This window comes from Acartia tonsa, chromosome 8 (genome assembly GCF_053477335.1).
Source record: "Acartia tonsa isolate MP-2025a chromosome 8, ASM5347733v1, whole genome shotgun sequence".
Classification (NCBI taxonomy): domain Eukaryota; kingdom Metazoa; phylum Arthropoda; class Copepoda; order Calanoida; family Acartiidae; genus Acartia; species Acartia tonsa.
This window is the reverse complement of record NC_137267.1, coordinates 20,394,165-20,420,693: the sequence shown is the minus strand read 5'-3', so window position 1 is coordinate 20,420,693 and position 26,529 is coordinate 20,394,165. Positions and strand designations below refer to the sequence as shown.

Sequence of the window (26,529 nt, the reverse complement as noted above, 5' to 3'; positions counted from 1 at the left end):
TGAAAGACTGCCACAAGTAGACCAAATACCCCAAATTTGAAGCCTTCAGCTTCTATAACAAAAAAGTTCTAGGCATTTTAAAATGACATTTTATGTACATAAAAATTTTGAAAGAATTGCAATGCTCATGTTGAAAACTTTGAAATTAAACTACGTGGCCTAGAAACAAAATTATAAGCTTATTTTTGTCATAAATTGTAAGGTTTCCAGTAACTAATTATATTTTTACAATAAAAATACCCATTTTTATAGTCAAAATCATTAAAAAAAATTAAGTTTTACTTGCGTTTTACCGAATGTACTGTAGCCAATCAGAAGGCTGAATCAGCTTAACAACCAATCACAGCTAAGCTTGTATTAGTTTACCCCTTTGTTTCCGCTATGATTTTCGTTTTAAAATGCAATCTAAATCGAATTTTTTTCATAGATTTTGACTATGAAATGTGGTGTTTTTATTGTAAAAATGTAATCAGTTACAGGCAATCTAAGTTTCTGACAAAGATAAGGTTATAATTTTGTGTCTAGGCGACGTAATTTAATATTGTTTTTTCTTTTATGAGCATTGGAAATCTTTCAAAAATTCCATTGTACATAAAATGCTATTTTGAAATGCCTAGAACTTTTTTGTTATTGAAGCTGAAGGCTTTAAATTTGGGGTATTGGGTCTTCTTGTGGCAGTCTTTCAGCAGTTAAAGCGTGTTATTTCTTGCAGGCGTCCTTTAAAACTAAATATCTAGACTTTTAAGTCTTAATATCTATACTTATAAGACTAGATATCTAGACCTCTAAGACTAAATATCTAGATTTATAATATTAGATATCTAGACTTCTAAGACTAGATAACTAGACATCTGAGACTAAATATCTAGACGATTAAGACTAAATAACTAAGCCCTCTTAGACTTTATATCTAGTTTTCTAAAACTAGATATCTAGACGTTTAAGACTTGCATCTAGACTTGTAAAATCTAGATTAATGTCTATAATGTTTAGATTTATAGTCTTTTGCTTCTAGATAACAATTCTAATTTCTAGATTCTATTATAAACAATTATTTAACTTTGAGATTTTTAAGTTAAAAAGAAAAAATTATTTGATTACATAGATATAAATTACCAGTATATTATGTCTAGCTGAAAGCTAAACAATAATCTAAGTAGAAAACTAGACAATTGTCTAGTTAATCAAAGGAGAAGGTATGCTTGTTGTAGTACTAACCAATGTTGTGTTCAGACAGAGAGGGTTGGCATTATCAGCCCATAAGGGGTAACTGCCAAGCTCAAACAATGGAACTCCCCAACTGTTGATAGCAATACTGAAAAAGAGAAAAATCATTAGTTTGTGAAAATATTTATCGTTGGGTATTAGATACCGCGGAATTATTCCTAATTTTGAGCCCCAAGGGACCAAAAGGATTATTGCTAACAATTTCTTTTTGGTTTACAGTATAAGTATTTTCAGAGTTTAAATTTTCGAGTATAAGCTTGTCTATAAAGGCGAGAAGGCACAAAATCCTTTTGTTTCTGCATATTAGTAAACAACACTGAAATTATATGAATTAATAAAAAAACTTACTTTGTAGTAAAAATGCACAAAATGTTCATCACAAAACCAATCTTTATCATATCTAAAATAAAAAAATATCATTTAGAATTATTTTTTTTTGTACTTAATTAGTGTGTAACTTGAATTTAGTATTTATAGAAGAAATATTGATCCTTTTTTCCATCAAATCAAGAAAAAACGAGCACGTAGATAACCCAAGAAATTTAATTTTAAGTGTAAGATATGGATTAATCATAATAATATTATATTCAACTTTAAAATTTACAAAGATTTGAAAATTAGACGACCAATGCCTTAATTGCAGGGGTAGCTATTCTACAAAAATCACGAAACCTTTTAAGGTATCGTGGAAGTAAATTTTTTTTTTCATGGGACTTAAGAGGGATGGGTAAAAGAGGGAGGAAAAGGGGGTTGTGGAGAAACTTTCCTTTACAATTGTTTGTCAGAATATCATTCCCTTCTCCCTGCTTAATTGGACCAATTGGAGCGAAGTTTAGAAAGAAACTGACCACATTATTGGTTTGAAAATGAATTGGTTAACCATACAATTACAGAGGATAATAAATGTGATAGCTATTCCTTAATTGGACACTGTGTAGGACTAATTCGATCTCGTTATGGGTTGGAAAGTGCAATGAATGAGCATCTAGGGTAATAAATGTATCAAAAATTACCTATGGTTTTAAGAGAACTGTTGCTGAAGACAATAGCGTTGGGTGCTGTGGCAATGGGCAGCATGAAGGCGTAGCTGCAGCAGATGGCAGCCGCCAACATCATGTAGATGGGGTTCAGGCACATTCCAATAGACAACTGAAACAGAAATACCAATTATTTTAATCATGTCATGTGAACAAGTGAAGACTATTTTGCATTAAATTAGTCAGTCAGTGAAACTTGGGAGGGAGAGGACATTGTACTGTAAATCATGGAAGTATCCAAAATTTTATATTTCTTTATCTGTGAGGGGAGAAAGTCGCTCAAAAAATCAGCATGTGACGTCATAAAAATGAGGGATTATCTATCTTTTTTTAATGAGTTTTCTTACCAACTTCCCTCTCCTCGTCCCGTATTTTTATGACGTCAGAATTTTTTTTGAGCGACTTTCTCCCCTCCCTAATATTTCAATAAAAAGTTTGCATAATCAAAAATTTTTTTTTTATTAAATTATATCTGTATAGATAAAGTAATAAGCTTTTTTTGTTTGTAGCGAAGGATCTCGCTAACCGCTAAACCGATATGGTTGTCCTTTACAGTGTATTCTCTTATAGGTCCCGACATGGTTTTAGGCTGTTTTATTTTTATAAAAAATGTCTGGGTATGGTTTTAGGCTATTCTTATGCCATTACATATTCCTTCGAAAATAGAGCCCCTCTTTTATAGGGGCGCATCAGCTAGTCTGTATAGAAAGTAGACAGGAAATTTTTAGTCAAAAGCCAACAGCGCATATTTTTCTTGATAAAATTACATTATTTTTTGTCGGCGCATTAGAATAATTATGCACGCTTCGTATAACAAATATTATAAACTATAATTATTAGAAAGGAGAAAATTTAATAATGAATAATTTGAGCAGAAAATCATCTTCTTAATATAATTTTAATTGAAAAAATATTTAGTAGTTGCTGGAAAATTTCATTATTATTACGGAAGGTCCGGGGGGATTAATATATCATCCATTATCCTATCTCTCCGACTACCCAGGAAAGAAGGAGACAAGGGGCTATTTATTATACTAGTCCCCAATGTTTTATTATAACGTTTTTTTTTATTAGTTGGCTTAACAACTTTGGGGACTTGAATTTTTAGTGTTTTAACCATTTACTGCAATCAACAGAAGGGGTCATTTTATGTATTGTCATTGGGGATGTATATCAATTTATCGTCCATTGTCTTATCCCTTTAGATACCTGACAACCACCCAATAATAATAACCAACATTATCTAGAAAGTAGTTATATCTGGATACATAAAAAGACCATTTTCAAGAAGCAAATAGGATTTTCTGCATTATTGAACATTTAAAACGTTGTGGATTTTTATTCCACAAAATTAGGTTAATTCAATAATTTGGGGGTTGGAAAAAATATTGCGTAAATCACCCTATGAATTTTAAACTAAACAAATCTAGATATAAAAAACTTCCTTAGAATCTGGTTAAAACTGTCTCTTAAATTATTTGTGCTTTCTATCTTTACTATAGTTTTTTTTAAATTCTATAATTTTTTGGATTTGAAATGCGCAGAATTTGATTACTCATCAATAGTCTTTCAGGGAGGGAGAGGAATTATTAATTTTGATTAGGTGGTAAAAACTATTAGGGATGGGTAATGGAAATTAGCTAGGGATCTTAAGGGACAACAAATTAATGTACATCCTATATGATAAATAACAAAAATAACCCCATTTATAGATTAAAATTTTTGATTGAAAAGTTTGGACTCAATTGTTTGGAACTAGCTAATCACAATTAAATAAAAGTACAATAAGTTTTGAGGCAATAAGTAAAATAACGGAGGTGAATTCTTAAAAAAACTATTGCCCAGTGAGGCAAAATTATCCCCTCTAAATTTTTAGTGAGCCTCACTGATTTTAGTGGGGCAAACTGATTTTAGTGAGGCAATTTTTTTTAAAGAATTCACCTCAGGTGTATAAAATTTTGGATACGAGTATAATCTACAAACCAATGTCAACTCCCTCCCTCGAATTACATATTATAGAATATTAAAAACAACATACCTCCATAAGAATGGGAACCAGAATATTAGCACAAGCTGTGTTCGAGGCAATCTAAAATTTTTAAAAAATTAAAAATAATTTGTTTGGTGTAATTTTGATTTTCAGTAATGCTTTTTATAGAAATAGGGGGTAACAGTTGTTCTTTAGTTGCAATATTTTTTTTTTAAATCCTTGATTTAAAATTTTATCATGATTAGTTGTCATGAAAACTTGTTCCTCTTGAATGAAAATAAAATAAGATGATTCAAGTGCCTAGCTCCTTTAAAACATGTAGGAAGCTCTTTATTGTGCCTTTAAAAATTACGCCATACAATACAAATGACTAATGATATGCCGATACACAGACTAAATTATCAATGGCAGGCTAGTATACATTTCATTCATTTCATATGTACTTTAAAAAGCTTTAAAGGTGTAAAAAACATTTTGTAGACCATTATTTTAGAGGTCCCAAGAGCCATCAAATAAAAGAAAGTTTAATTGGTAGAAAAGTTTAAAATATATGATTTTCTTAATAAAAAGACAAAAAAATATAATGTTTACCTCAGTAACAAAAGTAGTAAGGAATGTGATGAGAAGGTTGAGCTGCCAGTCTCCCATACCGCTCAGAGACCTACTTAGTGTTGCAGCCAACAGGGCTGATAAACCAGATCTAAAAATAATAGAACATAATAATAACTAATAAGAGGTGTAGAAAAGATAACTAAAAATTACATTAATTAATTGTTATCTACCATAGCTAGAAATATATAATCTATTCACGTATCGCTTTGTAACCAATTAATATTAATAAGAACCGGTTGTCAGCCATAGTGAAAAATCATGTATAGCATCGTTATATATCCAGTTTTCTATCAATATAAAAATGTACAATCATAAGATTAAAACTATTTTTTACCCTGTGCCTTCGGCATCTTGGGGCTAAATAAACTGGTTTTAATCTAATAATTTTACAATTTGTATCCGCGGAAAGCTGCGAGAAATATCTATTATAATATCTTACTATCCCATCTCACCCTCCACAGTACATCTATTTGATTCGGGTTAAATTGTAATGAATTTTAACAAATGAAGTTTTTTCTCAATGCAATGATAAAATGTAGAAAATCAAAGAGACTTACATTATCTTTGTTAAGTTACATTGTGCCTATAAAGGAATTTAAGTGCTTAATGATGATATAAGTATCAAAATATGAAGGAAAAAACTTACTTTTCAGTGGCATCAGCAAGGGCGAAACCACCACCCAACAGAAGAATGACACCCCAGGGAAGTCTTCTAGCAACTAAATAAGAAAATTTTCATATCAATAAATGCACAAAGAAATATCAATATATGTATAAAATCATGTCTTTTGAAGCATGGCAGACAGACTGACAGACCGAGTAAGTTATATTTTGCATGCTTTAAAGGGGAATCTAAATAACAAAAGTCTATCTAAAATCAAATTCCTCCATAGCGCCATGGACAAACGGTCTGTTGGAGAGACAAACTAAACTGTAGAGTAGCCTCGCTGCTAAAAAGAAAGACTAAGCGAAACTAGAATAAAAGAGAGAATAATCCAGGTAGAATCCTCTGGTCACCATACCTGTATTCCAGTCCAATAGAGCTTCCGAGGGATTTGAAAGGTTTGGTTTGGCAGGCAGAAGGAATAGCAACCATACAATAAATACGGCAGGTGTTGCGCTTGCTACAGGAACCTAAAAATCAATTGTGTAAACAAAGTAATTTATTACAAGCGGCTACGTTCTTAACATTTATATGAAGAATGGCATCAAAATAGACTAGAAACTGACTGACTGGAAAGACTGACTGGAAAGTTTCCCCAAAAGATACAACTCAATCGGTTCCTTACCTTTGCAACATTATTTAAAACTCGCGGCTACGCTTTTAGAGGACTCTAGGGGCGTTAAATGGCGTTATTATTAATTTTAGTTATAAAAAGAAAAGAAAAATATTTTTTTAGGGTTGATTCTATTGGGAGGGAGGTGGAACTCTCCCCAAAAATATTTATTTACTTATACAGAAGCTATGAAAATCTACATTGGAAAGGAGAACCATATCTGTTTAGCGGTTAGACAGATAAGTTGGTACAGACACACATCCTAATATTAAAAAAATATATGAAACCATATCTATAAATTTTACATATATTTACCTTTTTGAAAAAATCTGCCCATCCAGTTATAAAGTAAGGCTGTTGGAAAAACCATAACAGGACAAGCAAAATAAACAGTACCAGAACCTAAGCAAAATAAAGAGAAATAGAAAACTAATATTTGAAAACTTAATTTCTTAACCATTTTTTATGAAAATATTGTGAATCTCTATATTTATCCCCGTAAATGTATGAAATTATGAAAATTATTAACTTTTTATTTATTTTCTGCCATAAAAATGATTGAAAATTAGAAATTATAGTTTGTGAAGTGTGAAGTGCGTAGTTAAAAAAGAAAATATCATCTACGCAATAACATAATGGAAATATCAAATCATTATTTTCTACAAATTTTATTTATTAAAATAAAATCATAAAACGCTAATAACATTTCCGAAAAGTTGAAGATTTATTTAATTATTTTTTTCCCTTTTTCCTTTTAACTAATAGGGAAACATTTCAGGATACTTACTTTATTACATAGTGAAAATGTTATTTTTTCATACAGCGGGAGATGGGGAGGGGGGGGGGCGGGGTATATTATAAGAAAACAAGGAAGAACTCATACTAATAAGCGTTGCAAGTATTGTAACCAACCTGTAACTCATGCAGGCTGATTGATCCAAGCTCTCTCCTTTTCTTTTCAAGAATATTTTTTATCTTCTCATTATCCTCTGCTGTGGCCTTGCGACAGTTGCGTGATCGGTAATTCTACAAATATATATAAATAAGGATCATATAAAGGATGAGGAAGGATATGATATTGCAAAAATCTAAATTCCACCATTAGATTACGAATGGGGCTGGTTTCACTCAAAGTACCTAGTCGAGCACTCACCCAACCCCTAATATTATGAAATAACTTAAAATAGGGGGGGAGAGTGTAGGTATTAGGTTAGGTTATATTGGATATAGGGTAGCTCCGCAAGGTTAAGGTACCAAGGACGTTTAATTGGGGGGGGGGGTAAAGGGGTGATGACCCCCCCGAAACGAATTTTTTTTTTTTGGGGGGGGGTCATCTCTATTAAAAAATTATCTATATCTTATTATGTAAAGTAGCAAGGTTTTTTTTGTAAGAAGCTTAAGGTCTCAATAACTACTGAACCGATTTTGTCATCTATTTAATAGAGGTTTTACAACAAAGGCCCTGTGATGGTTTTAGGCTACTTTATTTTCAGATTTAAGTCTAGGGATGGCTGGTTCTAGGCTATTTTTCTATCCCCTCTCTGCCCCTTTCGAATACAGAGTCCCTAGATGCTAAGGCCTTTCCCGCAAATAATATTATAGAATAGTTATAAAGCATGAGAATCCTATTCGAAAGTCTTTAATTTTTAATATTTTAATTGGAACATCAAAATTAATTGTCTATATTTCCTTTGTATCTGTGAAAATTAGCAAATAAAATGCAATGTTATTATGATATTAATCATGCAATAGTAATTTTTTTTATGATTTTATATAACATTTTGTTTCAGATACAATTCCTCCAATTATAAAGTTCTCAATTTACTAATTGGGATATAAAATCTTATTTAAGTTCTATCCTTTAAGAAAAACATTAAATTTGTTATATTTGTGTGCTATAGAAAAACATTTTAGTGCAATTTTTATTTGCAAGGAAAATATTCAAAACTACCCTATAACAAAGACAAAAAAGTATAAGTACTTACATCCAAAGCCAGAAGCACACCCCATGCCATGATTGTATTGACGAACATCAAAGGCACGTTGAACGCCATCCAGGTAGCATAGCTCATCGGCTGACCAATGCTGGTTGACTAAAAAGAAATATAAATTGAATTCTTCTCAGTTGTAATATATAAAAAGTAGGATGTCTGCCTGTTTCTATGTATGTCCCTTTTTAATATATTTTTTTTATGAAAGTTTCAGGTTTAAACAGGCAATGTCTAAACTTTTAACCAAAACATTCTATCTACATAAGGGGTAATTTTGTTTTATTGTATTATTCATTATGATCCCTGATAAAATAAAATAAAAAATTACATTAGTTTTCTTTAGGAGATCAGTTAAACTGCTGAGAACAACCAAGTTAGGGGGTGAACCAGTAATTACGCCTGTACCTCCTACAAGCAAAAAAATAGAATAATTAGATCATTTTATGAAATTTTTTAAAGATTTTTTGGTGTTTTTAAAATAAGGGAGTATTTTTTTATCCATGCCTTTTCCCTGTGGAATGCCCTCGACCCTGCGAGGCTAATTTTTACCTAATATAACCTAGCCTGACCTAAATTAAATAGAAACACACTAAAAACTACCCCGCTTTATTTCCTAATTATTTCAAACTTTGGGGGGAGGTGTGTTCTGTGCTTGACAAGGCACTTATAGGGAAACAGCCAGCAAATTATCAGATTTAAACTGCATTTGCCATTTGCATTTTCAAACTGTCCTTACTTACACTTACAAATTAGCTCACAAAACCATACATAGCACAAAAACTGTATTTATATGTTTTAAACTAAAATTTAAAAGCTTGGAAATTAACATACTAAAACACTATGCCTTTTTTGGAACACTCTTAAATTTGTTCAAAACGGATAAAAATCAGTTTTTTTTGTGATTTAGATAGTTTGTTGAATAATATCCCTAAAACTTACCAATATTAGAGGCATAAGCACAGGCCAACAGCAAAATATTCTTTGAGCTCTCTCCTTCATATAAAATAAAAAAGGAAATAAGAAACATGAAAAATAAAACTATTTAATTTTGTTTATTATCATTTATTTACCGTCAACTTATCCCTTTAGATCTCTCCCATACAATCCTCGATTAAACGCATCCCCAATTTTCTTTTCAGCTTAAATATCCCTTAAATCTATTCAAAGACTCGCGTCTTCAAAGACAATTACCATAATAAAACGTAATCGTTCGGGTTAAAAAAAATCAATATTTAAGTTTAATACCTGTAGCTTCTTCATCTTCGTTTCTTCTCCTTTTTCCTCCTTTCTCATCCTAGAAAATAAAACAAAATATTAGAAGATTTTCAAAATAAAAATTCGAAGATTTTTAAGCTAAACCCCACAGAACACCCTCCTCCCCCCTCTCTTATTTTAAAGTATTGAAAGTAGAAAGGTATGGGGAAATTATCAATTTGATATTGTTTAACCATATAAGCTAAATTATGTTAATTTATATTGGGTACAGGGTAGTTCCAAAAAGTTAGGGCCGCCGCAGAGTTTAGTTTTAGTAAGTAATAAGGAATAACCCACAAGCGAAATAAATCTAAAATAATATTTGGTTGCATTTGTAAAGGTCACTATTTCTACTATGTGCTGACCCGCAACGACAGCTGAAAATCACGCGATTTTTTCCCCAAATTAATTTCGTTGTGGGTATAAGCTGGGTTTTAGTTCTTAATGTTGGTTAAAATGTCGGCGTTAATGGCAGTATATTGGCCCCAAAGGGAAAATTGTCCACTAAGCTGTGATAGGGATAATACCAATAGTTGAAATAATTATCTACGTAGGTTCTAATAATTGCGAATAATAAAGAAATATAATACCTACAATATCAGAAATGTTTAGATAAATAAACAGAAGAATTAATAGCGCAAAAACTGTGATGAATTTTTAAGAGAACATAGGACTGTAAATTATACTGGTACCCAAAGTTTTTTAAAGGTTGTTGGTCATAAAACATTAGGGACATGAAATCTTAAATAGTTGTTAAAAACTAGCAGCAAATTTGTCGTACATTGTCTTATCCCCAAAGACTTCTTAATTGTAATTCATTATTCTCATTTCTAGGCAGTATTAAGTATCACATTATCCCCTGATTCTGGTTGTATAAAGATGGACGTCAATTCTGTCTACAAAAGTTTTTGGAAAAAAATGCATCTTGTATTATATTACTTTATAATTGACTTTATATGTCCCTCTGCCTAAAAAACAATTATTTATAGGTTGTTTATTATCTTAAAAATTTTTTAAGTTTAAACTTGAAGAAATTTATGAATCATATATAAATATGCCTAAATTTCGTCAGAGGCCAAAAACTGGTTGGTTTATCCAATCAGTCAATTGATATAAAATTGTCTAAGACACCGAAATTAAGTTGCTCGGCAGCCGCGCGTCAGCCGTCTTTAAGCCTCAGGAAAATCAACTTTTTACAATTTATAAAATCAGCTGTAGGTCTAAACCTGACCTTAATAGTAAATATGGCAATCTCTATTTTTAAAAAATGTCCAAATGGGTTTAAATTTGAGGCTAAGTCGCGGCTGACTTGCGGCTGCCGAGCCCTGGTTGCAAAATTCTTAATATATAACCAGAACAACATTAAAGCGACTTTTTTTGGATACAGCGTTTTCAGCCATGTTCAATTACACTTTCTAATTTTTCATGAGAAATCAGAAAGTTAAATTGTAATTTACCAAAAACTGGTGGCAAATAATTTATTGTTAGAAAGTAGCAGAAAAAAAAGGAGATCATATTGGTTAATTCTAGCGGCAATATGATATTTATAAAAAAATCTCCATATTATTTGCTAGGACAGGCGACATAAGTAAAATATTTAAAATAGGACGTCCAAGCTTTTTTTGGTGGGGGGTTAAATTAGGGATTTGCAAAATATTTTAGGGGGGAAGAGGTTAATCTATTCTATTTTTTAAAATTTAAAGGGGGATAAATGAGGAGTTTCAAAGTTTGGGGGGGGGGGGGAGTTAACACTCCTTTAACCCCCTCCCCCCCATTGGACTTCTATGAATTAAACTATTCTACAGGGTGGTAAGCTACATACCTCTTCAATATCTTGATTATCATGAGTAGCGGCATGAATAGCATCCACAATAGGAACCATCATAGCTGTAGCCGCCGTGTTGGAGATCCACATGGACAAGAACATCGAGCACATCATGAATCCTGGATAGATAGATAGATAGATTGTTACGATAGAAAGAAAGCAAACATTGAAGATAGCAAAGATATGAGCAAAGAAAATAATTATGTATAATTTCATTTTTTGTCTTTTTAATGATGTTTATTGTTCATAAGATACAAAAACCCTTCAGCTGTAAAAAAAAATAGGAAGCGGATTTTTCCGCTTTTAGAATATGTGCAGATTTCATAAGAGAACAAGAATAAAAAGACATCATCGATAAGTAGGGAAGCGCAAAAATTTTGGATGAACAAAAGAATACAGTGATTTACTGAGCAAATGTTTAATGGACACAAAGAACAAAAAAATCTGCAGTTTAACTTTTGTTATGGACTGATGAGACTGGAGGACAGACGGACATTATAGAGAAGCTTCGCTACTATTAAGTATATTTGGCTATAAAATTCAAGAAAGGGCATTATACTTGACAATATAATGCTTGTAGAACACATTAAGCGTGGCGAAAAGAAAGTATTATTAGGCCCATCCAAAATTACACCCATTATTTCTAATTTAAAAAAAAGGAGGTAAGGAAAAGGGGAACAGAAAATAAGGCCTTGGGCGATGAGAAGTTATTGGTTTGTTTTCTTTCTGAAGTTGATTAATTGAGGCTTTTTATTATCAAAGGGGTAATTTAAAGATCTTTTTTTTTTATAGATTTACGTTTCAGTGAAGCATCCTATAGGTCCAGGATGGGTTTACATCTTTTTTTGGGGGGATTGTACTTCATCCCCCTCCCAATTGAAAACACCCATATCCAAAAAAAAAACCTTTGCCCTTTGGTCTTCATTACCCCTAGAGGCCTGTAGAAGTGTATCCCCTAGTCTAGAAAATAGTGACTGATATTTTTTATATAAATGACAAAGAAATCATGAATCAAAAGTTAAAATCCCTAATTAGTTGAGAAATTGAAAATTATCAGATTTTACAAAAGAATAAAACAATGGATAATTTTACAAGTAACTTTTATATCATAGTCTAATGAAGTCGCAATGAATTTAATTTTAGGAAATGATTTTTAAAAATCTTCCAATGGTGAAAAAAATCTACCAGATTAAAATATTACAAGCAATTAATTACCAGTTATTTATCGTATCTACGTATTATAGACAGTTTTCCGCGGTAGTAAAATCAAAAGCTGTGGAATCAAAGTCTGATTCATTGGCCTAGAAGGGCCGAAGACTCAATCCAACACAATGATTTTATTAACTTTTTTATATTTTTCGCAGAAAATTGTCTAAAAAACGATATGATACATGATTTTTCAGTATGGCATAGCACCGATTCTAACACACTGGATATTAATTGGTTTCGAATGAATACTAGAAAAGACTTACCCAACATAAGTCTGGCCCTGCTCACACCAAGAGCCTTGATAATATTCAACGCCAATCTGAAATATTGTTTTATTAAAAATCTTCTAGCTAAAGTTGACTAGGGATTTTGGGGAAATTGGGATGTTTTTTACACTATTCCCCAAAGTCTCATAGTATCGTTAACACAACAACTTTGGGGACTTAAATTGAAATTTTATTGGTTGGTACATTCAGTTGAGTGCCAAAATGTTTCAAAAACTTATTGTAATCTACAGATGGGTTAATTATGTATATAATAATTGAGGATGTACATAAATATATCGGTCATTGTCTTATCCCTTTAGAAATCTATTAATCTTTATTACTTAAATTAAACCATTATTAGATAATCTACGTCAATCTTACTAAAAAGTTTTATAAAAATCGATAATAAAATTTTTTATAATATTTTTGACCTATTGATAAAATACCTTTTAAATGGTTTAAAAATAGACATGAGAAAATAATACATTTTAGTAGCGTAGCATCTATGTAAACCATAAATGACTGTCTGTTTGTCTGTCATTTACCTTTTATGGAGTCCACAATGTTCGACTGCAACGGCCATTATCAAGCCAGCCAAAAACATCATGTTCGTGCCCTAGAAAAGTATTTGCATTTTATCTCTGGAGATTTCTAACAAAACAAGGATTACAACATACATAAAAACAACAAACGAACAATGACACTTGTAGAGTGTCATAACTTTATAAGCACAATATCAATGCATAAGTCTAATCAAAATTGTAAGAATGGGAATCAGTATTCCAAAAAATCAGATGAATAGGATAATTATAACATACTAAAATTTGTTGTCAAAAAGTTATTAATTCGCATATTTTAAATGAAAGTACGGATTTTCTGGTAACGATTATAGAGTTGCTATACTTCCTAAATCGTATCTAATTGTTATGGGAAACATCATGCAAAATTTGAAATCAATAGGACAAATCTAATATGTTTAAATAAAAAAAGAGCTAATTGTCCTGGACGGACGGACAGAAGGACTTAAAGAAAAGCTTCTTATTAATAGAACATGTGATTGTGCAAAAATAAGAAAGAGAAATATTTTAGATTTAAAAAAAAGACAGAATTATACCATATTAGTTATTTCTCGCATCGTATTATAAACGGCTTTCCACGGATATAAAAATGTACAATTATAAGACTCGGCACCTCGGGGCTAAAAAACTGGTTTTAATCTTATGATCGTACATTTTTATATTCGTAGAAAACTAAATATAATACGATGCTAGTAGACATAGTTTTTTCGTATGGATGAGAACCCTTTCTAATCCACCGGATTAGAATCGGTTTCGAATGAATACAGGAAAAAATTTATATTTACCTTTAAATAATTCTTACATACTTCATTTGTGCTTATAACACCTAAAAATTATAAATTAAGTTAAAAATATCTCAATTTTAAATGATTTATGATAAGCCAATTTTTTTTCAAATTGAAAAAAATGAAGGCAAAATGACAATCGTGGTTAAAAGTACATTTTTGAGCACAATAAAAAATAAATTTATTTATTTTCTAAAATTACCTTTTTTGTTAGTTTGTTAGTATGAAAGGATCAGTTTTATCTGTTTTACTTTTTTGTCCTAGCACTATTATTAATGAACATGGTTGCCCATGGTATTAATTCCTTTAAATCCAGGGATTTAAAGGAATAAGACAATGTTCCATAAATTGATGTACATCCCCAGTGTTGCTGCACAAAATTAGTCCCAAAAGTCGTTTGCTTATAAAAAAAAGTTATAATAAATAAACCTTTGGGGAACAGCTTAATGTCCCCTCCCTCCCTCAATTAAACCCCACATCAAAATGGCATGAAAATTTTGTATCTTTAATAAAGGTTGAAAATATCTTAGAATTATACTTCGTTTTTTTCTTACTGGCGAAGTAAAAAAAATCCACAAATTACAATTTATTGCAGGTAATGTCAATAAATCTGTGTATTTTTTAACCCTTTATAGAATTAACCTTGAATGAGTATGCAACCGGAAATTGCAAAGCCAAAAAGGTGATTAGATCAATTTGCTCTTTTATTATCTATTTAAATAGATACAGGAATAGGTTGGTTTCAACCTACCCAAAACTTTCAGGATTTAAATAATAAGTAAATGAGAATTAATTAAAAAAACGATAACATCCACCCCATTTACACCATCCCCTCCTCTCCTACTGGATGAACAAACTGACCAATAAATGATGTCCATGTTAGCCATATAAATTGATGAAATATTCCCCCTCTGTCGTATTATCCACGTATATTAAAATTCATTGGTAAAAATTCAAGTTGAAAATATCGACACTTACAATTGTACTCCAACACAATGATGTAACAGGGATAAAGAGATGTACTAACCTGCCAAAGGAAGAACTACCACAGGGATGAGGGATGTGATGGCCAGGGGTAGACACTCGCACACCCAGTACACGGCACACAACAAGATTGTGTACCCGCACCATAGTGCCTACAAAAATGGATATATTGTAACTTGGAGATTACACCATATTTTCATGTTCTCTAATTAATTTCGCGACGGGCTGAAATAACGATTCCCCCCTTTCACACAATCCCCTTTCCATTTACTGGAAGAACGAATTTTCCACGAATATCAAAAGAAAAATAATGAGATTAATACCAGTTTTTCAAAAAAAAATCTTATAATTTTTCAATATAATATCCACGGAAAGCCATCTATAATAAGATGCGTTAAATAACTATTATAACATGGAATATAACAAATATTTTGATTTTTGCAAAAATTGAATCAATTGACCTATTTTAATTGCAAATTTTACCTATTGTATTTTTTTGCACAAATATCAAAAGTAATAAAAATGAATAAAATCTATGAATGAATAGGTGTGATTTCTTTAAAGGTATGGGTTATGGACAGTCATCCGTGGATATTAAAATGAAAAATTACAAGATTAAAGCCAGAGCTAACAAAACATGTTTTATTTTAATATTCGTGGAAAATTGTATGAAATTCGAATATATGTATTGTATATGATTTTTCAGTATGGCTACGATCGAACCGGTTCTAATCCACAGGATATTAATCGGTTTGGAAACAATTCTGGAGAAAAAAACCTTTTTTTATCCAAAACTATCAACATATTTATCTATAATTACTTACTTTTTGGATTGCTGGGTCATCGGTTTGGAATGGGATGGGTAAAAGAGCAAAAGGCGCAATGATGGAAATGTAGGCCCGCCAAAACCGCAGCATGACCATGAACTGTCGCACTATCCGCAAATCAAATATGCGGACTGAAAATAAAGAAAAATATTATTAAATTGTTATACTCTTATATATGTAAAGTAGTAAGTTTTTTTTTGTCTGACGCTTAAGATTTTAATAACTTTGTTTCTAATAAGTTCTGCATTTTAGACAAGCTTCAGATAGCTCCCGGGATAGTATTCTACATATATGGATGGTTTTATGCTATTTTTCCAATGTAGACAGTTTACTCAGACATCTATTTACCAAGGATCTTTTTTATCCTGAAATATGATGAACAAAGTTACCCCTTCTGCAGCTAAAAAGTTGAAACACTGCTAGACTGAACCATACAATCAAGATTTTAAGTATCCCAAGTTATAAATCCAACGAATGAGCAATACAATTACTTTTGGTACTAATTTTCAGTCCAATGTCCCCCCCCCCCCTAGATATACCACACTTTTCTGGGATCTTGCTGAGTCAAGTATCAACTGTTGGGAATATCAAAGGATGACTCCATGCAAAATTTGAGCCGGATCCGGCCAAAACCGGCCGTGAATTTTATGAAAAACCGGTTTTTTCCGGTTTTTAGGGGGTATCTGTAAATCGATTCAGCTGGAGCAAAACCGGTTAGAGGTACAAAAAAATTTACTTCACATGAAATTTAGCCAATGCAATTGCCTACAAAAATGTACTTCATCATCAACTTGATTGGACAACTCTATCCCCTCCTAAATGTCCATTTAAACCTCGGAAACGGCAAAAATCGCCAAAAATCACGCCTTCGGCGGCAAATAACGGCTAAACGGTCAGCCGGAGGCGAATGAAACATAAATAAAGAAATGTCTGCCTCAAAAAGTTGTTCAACATCAAAGAGATGCTTGAAGTCTCTAAAACGACTCCTTCCCCTCCTTTAAGGGGAAAAACTGAAAAAACGTGATTTTCAAAAGTATGCCCACTTCGTGGGTGTGGGGGGCACTGAACCCGTCACCCCAGGGTCACCAAATATAAAGTCTAGGCGGCCCACAATGCTGAATTTTCACCAAGTGAAAGTCTTGTGTCATTATCTTTTATGAGAAAAAAGTTATTAATTAATTAAAATTTCAAATTGTGATTTTTTTATGGATTTCTTTGATGAAATGACAGGCTGGTCAATTTTTAGGCCATTTTTTGCTGTTTTCGGCCCGCCACGCCCAAACGGTTTGAGATAATCTCACGGGACCTTTTGCCCGACCTAAGCCTGGTTATTTGTAAGGTCTAAGAAAAAAAAAATCCCGGATTGGATGAAGCACGACGTCGCTGCGTGCCGTCAAAAATCGCTGGTCGGCTCATTTTGCCCCCTCAAACCCTCACCTCGTGCCATTTTTCTGTGTAAAGATTATCATTATAATCTTTTGCGTAAGTCTGTTTTTTTTCCTAGACCTCACAAATAACCAGACTTAGGTTGGGCAAAAGGTCCCGTGAGATTATCTCAAACCGTTTGGGCGTGACGGCCCAAAAACCGCAAAAAATGGCCTAAAAATTGACCAGCCTGTCATTTCATCAAAGAAATCCATCAAAAAATCACAATTTGAAATTTTAATTAATTAATAACTTTTTTCTCATAAAAGATAATGACACAAGACTTTCACTTGGTGAAAATTCAGCATTGTGGGCCGCCTAGACTTTATATTTGGTGACCCTGGGGTGACGGGTTCAGTGCCCCCCACACCCACGAAGTGGGCATACTTTTGAAAATCACGTTTTTTCAGTTTTTCCCCTTAAAGGAGGGGAAGGAGTCGTTTTAGAGACTTCAAGCATCTCTTTGATGTTGAACAACTTTTTGAGGCAGACATTTCTTTATTTATGTTTCATTCGCCTCCGGCTGACCGTTTAGCCGTTATTTGCCGCCGAAGGCGTGATTTTTGGCGATTTTTGCCGTTTCCGAGGTTTAAATGGACATTTAGGAGGGGAAAGAGTTGTCCAATCAAGTTGATGATGAAGTACATTTTTGTAGGCAATTGCATTGGCTAAATTTCATGTGAAGTAAAATTTTTTGTACCTCTAACCGGTTTTGCTCCAGCTGAATCGATTTACAGATACCCCCTAAAAACCGGAAAAAACCGGTTTTTCATAAAATTCACGGCCGGTTTTGGCCGGATCCGGCTCAAATTTTGCATGGAGTCATCCTTTGATATTCCCAACAGTTGATACTTGACTCAGCAAGATCCCAGAAAAGTGTGGTATATCTACCCCCCCCCCCAAATTAAAAATTGGTTGTTTTTATAATAAGTTTCGTGATTATTAAAATAATATAACTTCATAGAACATTCTAGAATATTCTTGAAGATTTTAATAATTTTTGGAAATTTCCACTGTAATAATATTAATTTGTATGATATTATATTTTTAATTCTAAAAATGCAAAAATACTAACAATACCTATGATAAGTTAAAAAAAAATCAAATAACAATTTTTTTTCATGTTTTTCCTTTTAGTGTGTGTTTTTTCTGGCAATAAAAGTGTTTACAGTGACTTTTGATAATTATATACAAGTTTTAAAATGCAATTTAAAGGTCAGCAAATACATAAATATATAGGTGTATAAATAGTTACTTGTAAAAATTGGAGATGCATAAAAAAGGGACGCTTTAATTCTTAGTTTCTTGGTGTCTAATATTTGCATCAAATGCGATTATTAAGTCTAAATTTAGTGGAAAATCCAAGAAAATTCACGAAAGAGGGAGAAATCCTAAAAAAGGGAGGGTGGCTTTTTAAATGATTTTACGCTCATACACATGCACATTACACATGCACTTTTAAGGTTAATAAAGACGTGAGAAACTAGAAAGTAGGTAAAATTCACATGTCGGGGGGGGGGGGGGTGGTTGAGGGTGTGGAGGCTAATTTTTCTTACAGTTTATTGCACTTTATGAAATGAAGCTGTGTGTGTATGTGGCAACTATGAAAATTACATTTTTGTTGCAATGTTGTTGCCACTCCCAACACCCCAGGGAGGGAGGGGACATTGGACTATCAATTATACTTGTACCCAAAGTTTTTTTTACCACATAATCTTACATCGGCTATTTGGTTGGACAAACCAGCCGTATTCAAACTTATACACCAATGATTTAAATAATCTATACATGGTGTAATTTACCATCATCAAGTTATCGTTCATTGTCCTACTCCTATCCCTTACGGTCCCTAAACTTTCTGCATATTATATACATGCAATTTTAAAAGAGGAACTTAAATATCAAAGTTTATTTTTAAAAATTATTTGAGATTTGTAAATAAAATTTTTTTTTATTAATTTATTTTTCTATTTAAATTTATTTTTGATAAATATATAAAAAACTAGCTGAAATAAAAACTTGAAAATCAACAATTTGATAAATCAAAAAAAAATTATAGCTGTCCCTTTAAAGGTGGGACAATTTTAAGCATTTGACAATTATTGTGTGTTTTCTACTCAAAAAATTTACATCTAAACAATTGTTTAGGTTTTAATTTAATTTAATGATTTATTTGTTAATAAAATATGCTTATTTTTTCATTGTATACAACTAAATAAATTATTTTATTTGCTGGAAATAATTTAAACAAAATGCAACTATTGGCTCAAGGCTGGTTAAGCAACTACAAAGATATTTAACCAAGTTTAGTCAAATACGTTGAGAAAAATAATGAAAATAGAACAGTAAAGTAATATTCAACATTAATGTAAGTTTGTCCGTCCATACATCCCTATAACTATTTATCTAACAACAATTTATTTAGCTTTGAAAATGTTTACTAAATATTTGTTTATATTTCCCGTTTTGTTTTAAGGATGTTGTCATCCTTCCTTTAATTCCATTTTTATAGCATAACCCCAAATTAGTTTGTATATTCTATTAGATTTGAATTAAAGATCGACAGCCGCAAGGCTAACGCGCAGCTCTGTGGAAACAGCCATGCAGCTAATTTTTTCCAGCCGCTTATGCAAAGATTTTATTTAGTATTATTGTCATAGATGTATGAAAAAAGATTTGATAATTAACATTGTCTTTTCTGTTACGCTAATGGTTGTCTCCATCCTTTGCTTTTATTATTACTCTTTCTCTCCCCTCTTGGCGCTAGGCCTAGATACAAGGCCCAAAGCTGGCGGAAGGCTTTTTCTATTGGCTGGCGGCGGAACTTTTTTATTTTACCATTATTATTATAACCAGACATTACTAGTATATTGTCAGCTTTGGGTAAAAAATAGATCTAATACCCTAAAGGGACCGTCATACATAAAAATTTGTCCAACGTGATAAGAAATTTCTAGCAGACAAGGATTTTGTTTTTATTTTGTCACATGATTATTCCTTTAATTCGAGTGTCGAAAATTTTGGACAAAAAGATTTTGCAAAAACTAGCAAAGAAAGTCAACCATTCATAGATGACTTATTATATGTGTATGAAATAAAAAATAACTGCCCTTTCAAACCAGAAAGTGTACACGGTTTAACCAATGTTATGGCCGAATGTTTCGGAAATGTGTTCTTATTAGTCCAATTTACTGATTATGCATCTAGATTTACTTTATTTATTTGGTGAAATTATTCTTTCTGTGTGCGTGTCTAAAAAGATTTTCTGCTCATCAAAAATAACATCGTAAAAACAAAAATAAAACATTTTGGGGGTCAGCTAGGAAAGAATTAGATTGATTACTTGTTAAACTTTGAATATTTTTAAAAAGAGTGCCATATATTGCCATACTTGAGTCAGGTTCATACTTCCACCTGATTTTTAACATTGTAAAAGATTATTCCTCTGTGGCTTACAGACTGCTGACGCGCGGCTGCCGAGCCCTACTGTGATATGCAGTTCTGATAATTTTATATTGTGATACCATGTGCGGAAGTGTATGCGCATAGTAATAAATACTTTGGATTTGACAGCTTCCAAAAGCAATAAACTATTATATTTCTATTTCTAATTTTGTAATTTAAAGGGCTAATATTGCTTGATTTACTTCTACAAAAGACAAAACAAATTTAAAAGATTGCTGAAAACGAAATTTATCTTCATTTCTTAAAATAGTGTATTTTTATTAAAAATTAGATTCAAAAACATTCTAACTTAAAAAAATTAAAGGGTTAAAAGATGTGTACTGATGTACCCTATCTCAAAAATGTGTATACCCATCAACCAACTAGGAGCTAACCTATATTTTTAAAAGATACACCCAATTTTTAATACTTTCAATTATGATGCCTGTAATAATAAAACGTCATAAGTTGAATATGGTAAGAAAAAAATCTTAAAACAAATATTATTCCATTATTAAAACTGATATGCAGGAAATGCTAACAGAAAAATAACCATAGATCTCAAGGGATAAGACAATGAAAGATAAAACCGTGATAATGATAAACAACATAACCCATTCTGTAGATTAAAATTACTGATGGAAAAATCAATATGTTATCCAAAGAATGCGGGAACGTGGTTATGAAACGTTGGGGTACCAGTGTAATTTACAGTCCAATGTCCCCTTCCTCCCTGAAAATACCACTCAGACGCCACTCCTTATATTTTAAAAGCTGTGTGAACAAGGATATATTATTGGATTTATTATTACTTGGATCTTACACCAGATTATAATATTCTCTAAAAAAACTGAAACGTGTAGCTGGATAAATAACAATAACCCCCCATAAACCCCTTATACCCCACACCCTACCCTCCTTCTGGATGAACGAACGGAACTATAAAAGATTTACATCTTAAAAAACCTTAAATGATAACAACTTTTCCCCTGTCATAATATCCACGTATATTCTATATCCATTCATATATCAAAGAAGAAAAACAAGGATGATAACATTCATAAAAATAAAAGGACATTAAAGTTACATATTTTAAAGGTACATATTTCAACCTCTGTTGCATATTTTAGAGAATGAGAACACCTAGTTCAAAAGAGGTAAATATTTTGAAATTTTCCCCACTTTATGTACAAGAAAAAGGCCTTAAAATGGAGAAGTAAGAAAACAAATCTGTAAATAATGACAAAAAGACAATAAATTTTGTTAAAACATCAAGAAATTATATATTTATTTCTATTTGTTCCGAATCATAAATTTGATTGATAATTATCTTTAAATCTTTTTTTTAAAGATAGGAAATCTGATTGTTTTGCGGCTTTGACGCGCATCAAAATAAAAATCTTGTTGTCCGCTTAGAATAGCAATTTTCAAATCGGATGCACATGAATAATTTTCTTCGGCGGCGGTTGGCATTTACCATTTTTATTGACGTACTATCATTTTTCCCAACAACGGCCCCATGACCCCCCCCCCCCCTCTTTTTTACATTACTGCTTTCTTTTCCTCCTTTTGGTAAAATACATTACTTGAAAAAAGGGGATGTACAAAAAGTTTTACCACAATGAGGGGTAATTTCTTAAAAATCATTTATAAAGTATAGCCACTTGTAATAATAAAAAAATTGAGAATTAAGTTTTAAAGAAAAAATATTAATTAGGTATATATATTTTGTAGTTTTGACTATTAAATTTGTCAAACCCATATCTTAATTTACTTTGATTCAGTATAATTTGACACAACAAAGTTGCCTTTCTGAATGTCTTTTAGAAAAATTGGTGATTTTATTAAAAATGTACCTAAATTACATCTAGCTTTGCATGGTTCTATTCTTGTTACAAAAAAAAGCTTTAATGGTGTGGTACCCATTTCATTTATTTGCTAAGTGTCTCCAATTAATCAAAATTTTAATAATATTTTGATTAACGTGGCAGTAAGAAAGAAAATTTCTGGTTTTTATATTGATTCAGCAGATAAGTTGTTGTAAAAAAATGAATTAAGAAACCATAAACAAAGGATTGAAGAGAGTTAAATTGTAAAAGATTCTAATATTATAGATTATTGTTGTTCATAATGTCGACAACAATATTTTCAAGTTGAAGGTCGATTTTACGTCAGTCGTAAAGATTTTTATTATAAATGCCATTCAGTGTTCCAATTTTAATCAACAAATGGGATAATTTGTTTATCATAATCAGAGAGTGTTTATCTTTTTATCTACTCCCCAAGGTTTCAACAATTAGTTTTTAATTATTTTACTTTCTAATCCCTTTTCCTGAATGTTTTGCAACATGAAAAAAAAAATTGTATGCTACAATGAAAAATATAATTTTCTAATCCACCTGTTTCATTACAAAATTTACTGCACGAAAACTAATTCATTAAAAAAGATATGAAAAATGAAATAACAAAAATGACAACATCCATTAGTGGCTAAGCCAAAATAATCAATAATGAAAATAAGGAAAAATTTATTTAAGGATCAGATTTTTAGTTGCCATAAAAAATATGTTGTCATATGTCTTGTTATTTGTATTTGTGTAACATTACCGACAGAAGGACTGACCATCTTATACTAGTTGTTGATTGGACTAGATATTTTTGTATAAAAATTCAGCTGTCAATTAAAAAAATAAAAATTCGCTTCTAAAGAATATGAAAAATAAATAAAATGTTACTTACGCATTGTGATGAGATTTTTTGGTTCTTCTGTTTGATGTTGAACTTGATTAAGTGTCTTTTTTCTCACTTCTCAATTGTTTTTCTTCTAATTAAAATTAAATATTTTGTGGAATGTCACAAAATAATAAAATCCATATTTCTAAGCAAATTATAATGTGATTTTAGTCTTTTTTTTTCACTTGTTCTCTGCTTGATGATCTGAAGTCTACTACTAGGTAAAAATAATGAATACAGGCATATATACATAATATACATATAATTATCTGGTTTCTAAAAAAAGTGCCCCCCCCCCCCTGTTTTGGTTCTATTAATCCCCCCTACAGGCGCAATGTGGGGATGGGTTAAAGCGTGGGGAATTGGTAAATAAGTCTGAATGCGGGGGGTGACTTGGGCTGACGCACAGAGATAAGAAAAACGACAGCTTACGCGCGTATTATTGACCCTGTTCGGCTGTCTCTTTCATGTCAGGGCTAAAGAAACGGGTAAATTTTAGACAGAAATATTAAGGGATAAGACAATACACGTTATATTTATGTTCATCCCTAATGATCATAAACATTATTACCCCTTTTTATACATTAAATTATTTGTGGAAATTAAATGTGTACCTACTAATCAGGATTTAAAAAAATACCCAAAGTTTTTTTCAATTGACGCATGCGATAATATGTGAGTTTAAAGAAAAAAACACGATTGCCGTAAGCTATTATTATTATAGCAGACTAAGATCAATAATTAATCATCAATTAGAGCAGAATTAAAATTCAAAAGACATAAATAATTATGTTTTTCGTGAAAAATGGTTTGTTCCATAAATTTTATTGAGTTTGCACCCAGTAAAATGTTCATTTTTCTTGATAAAACTGTGCTATAGGTCCTAGGAGCTTTATCACTTTCATTATTTAATTTCCCATTGCCCAATCCCTCCACTCCTGCTCTCTCTCTCTCTCTCTCTCTCTCTCTCTCTCTCTCTCTCTCTCTCTCTCTTTATCTAAATGTTCGCTGTGCTTCTAGGGTATTCCAGTTTAACTTAAAGGAAGTAGGGGGGAGGAAAGGGGGCCCTTGGACCAAAATAAGGTGGGTGAGGGCTTGGCTGATATGTGGCACTAGGAGTTGTAATATTTGACAATGGAAATTTTCATTATTAAAATTTTAATTGATAAAAGATAAGAAAGTGTTAAACGATTTATTGTTTGTTTTAACATATATGGAATAAATATTTAATAATTCTGTCGAATATTTTCTAGAAAATTTTATATTGTATAGGCAAGATTTTTTATAATTTGAATATAACATATAATTATAAAATGACCAAAACAAATCTTGATTCTCATAAAGATTAGTTTTATTCTCAATGTTTTCAAAAACATTAACAAAAAACCCTTCAAACTGAAATACATTGGAAAAAAATCCTCCAAAGATAACATTTAATAATGTTTATGCTAATAGTATTAGAAAATTATTTCAAAACCATACCCCAAGTGCCGCACCCAAAAAGAAATTTGATTTTCTGTAAAAATGCATTTGCGCATGGTGTGGTTTCCTAAAAACAATTATTTGTAAATTACAACTTTTTAGTTTTACTGGTAAGTTTATATCTTTTATAAGAATAATATCTCGGAAAATGCACTAATAAGCTTAAAAAAACTTAATCTTTTGAAAAAATTTTACTTTATTTCTTAAAGATGTCTGGACGAAAAATATGCATATGTGGAATATACAAACTTAATATTTTTCCTGTAACTTACTAAAATTATGCTTTCCCTGAAAGTGGCCAGCGAGCATAGAACCAGCTCAACCCTAGTTACCCAGTACCCAATACAACCTAACCCAACAAACACAAGAAAAACTACTATTAATTTTGCAATAGAAGAGAGGGGGTTTCTATGATTAGATAGATAGATGTATTTCAACATAAGCATACAAAATGATAATAATATTTCTTACACATATTTACAAAATTTTATGCATAGTTTGGTACTTTCATAACCTGGGTTGGCCGTTGCAAAAGCTGAAAGTACTAAGCACTTTTAGGAAAACCGCCAAATATCTTTTTTCTTGTGATACTATAAATCTTGGGAACGGCCACATGATTAGTTCCTTTAATTCGTGGATTATGATACCATTTTTCTTAACCATTTTCCATATTCTTTAATATTTCAAGTATCTTACGTAGCAGGGGAGGAAGGAGACATTGAAGTGTATATTATACTGGTACCCAAAGTTTTATTATACTGGTACCCAAAGTTTTATTAACACATTCTCTCATTTGTTACCTTAAATGTTAATGGTACTTTTATTAAATCTTGATTGGTTGATTCAAACTAGCAGTATCTAATCATTTTTTGAAATAATATTATGGATGTAATGATTTGTTTATCATTATTGGGGACATACATAAATTTATCAACCATTGGCTTATCCCTAATTTATATCCTGTAGTTCTGTGTTTTACAATTATTTCATTTTTTTGTGAATTACAGAGTTGTCTGCAGAAACTTTCTAATTCTATGTGGTAGGGTATTTCAAAAAGAACAAATCCAGGGACCAAAAAAAACCTTCCCCAAATTATCAGTGTGGATTTTTGCAGGAAGGGAGGGGACATTGGAATGTGAATTTAGATTATATACCCAAGTTCTGTAAGCACGTTGTCATATTTGTTCGCTCAAAATCGTTGGGTTCTTTTTGAATAGTTGGTTTTAAACCAGCAGTGTCTAAACTTTTCAACCAATAATTTTAATTTACAGGAGGTTCTAATTTTGTTTAAAACCCTTGGGTATGTACATCAATTTATAGTAAATGTTCTTCCTATTATACCTTAAGATCCCAATTCCCCAATTCAACCATTCTGTAATTGGTGATTATTTAGGGGAAGAAAGTTATGTAGATTAATTTTAGTTTCAGGATAAGATATTAAATAATATAATAACCGATGAAAGTTATAAACTATAAATTGTTTGTCCATAGAGCCTAACGGCCTGGGCCAATAAAATAGGGATGATTTTTTGTTTATATCATAATTTCCGTGGAAAGATCTCTATAATACGATACGATACATG

The 26,529-nt window shown here is 31.5% G+C and overlaps 1 protein-coding gene across 1 annotated transcript; it reads right to left on the bottom strand.

Moving 5' to 3' along the window:
• Positions 1-714: 714 nt before the first annotated feature.
• LOC145326199 (solute carrier family 13 member 2-like) lies at positions 715-24,393 on the bottom strand. Its single transcript, XM_080169364.1, has 20 exons — positions 23,471-24,393; positions 15,860-15,993; positions 15,079-15,187; positions 14,052-14,092; positions 13,234-13,304; positions 12,686-12,741; positions 11,211-11,332; positions 9,380-9,428; positions 9,074-9,127; positions 8,463-8,542; positions 8,129-8,236; positions 7,056-7,169; positions 6,459-6,545; positions 5,889-6,000; positions 5,513-5,585; positions 4,846-4,954; positions 4,303-4,353; positions 2,241-2,376; positions 1,576-1,627; positions 715-1,315 (listed from the first exon to the last, which is right to left on the bottom strand). Exons 1-20 carry the CDS (start codon positions 23,472-23,474, stop codon positions 1,177-1,179), a joined length of 1,701 nt encoding a protein of 566 aa, XP_080025490.1. The 5' UTR covers positions 23,475-24,393; the 3' UTR covers positions 715-1,176.
• Between the last annotated feature and the right edge of the window lie 2,136 nt (positions 24,394-26,529).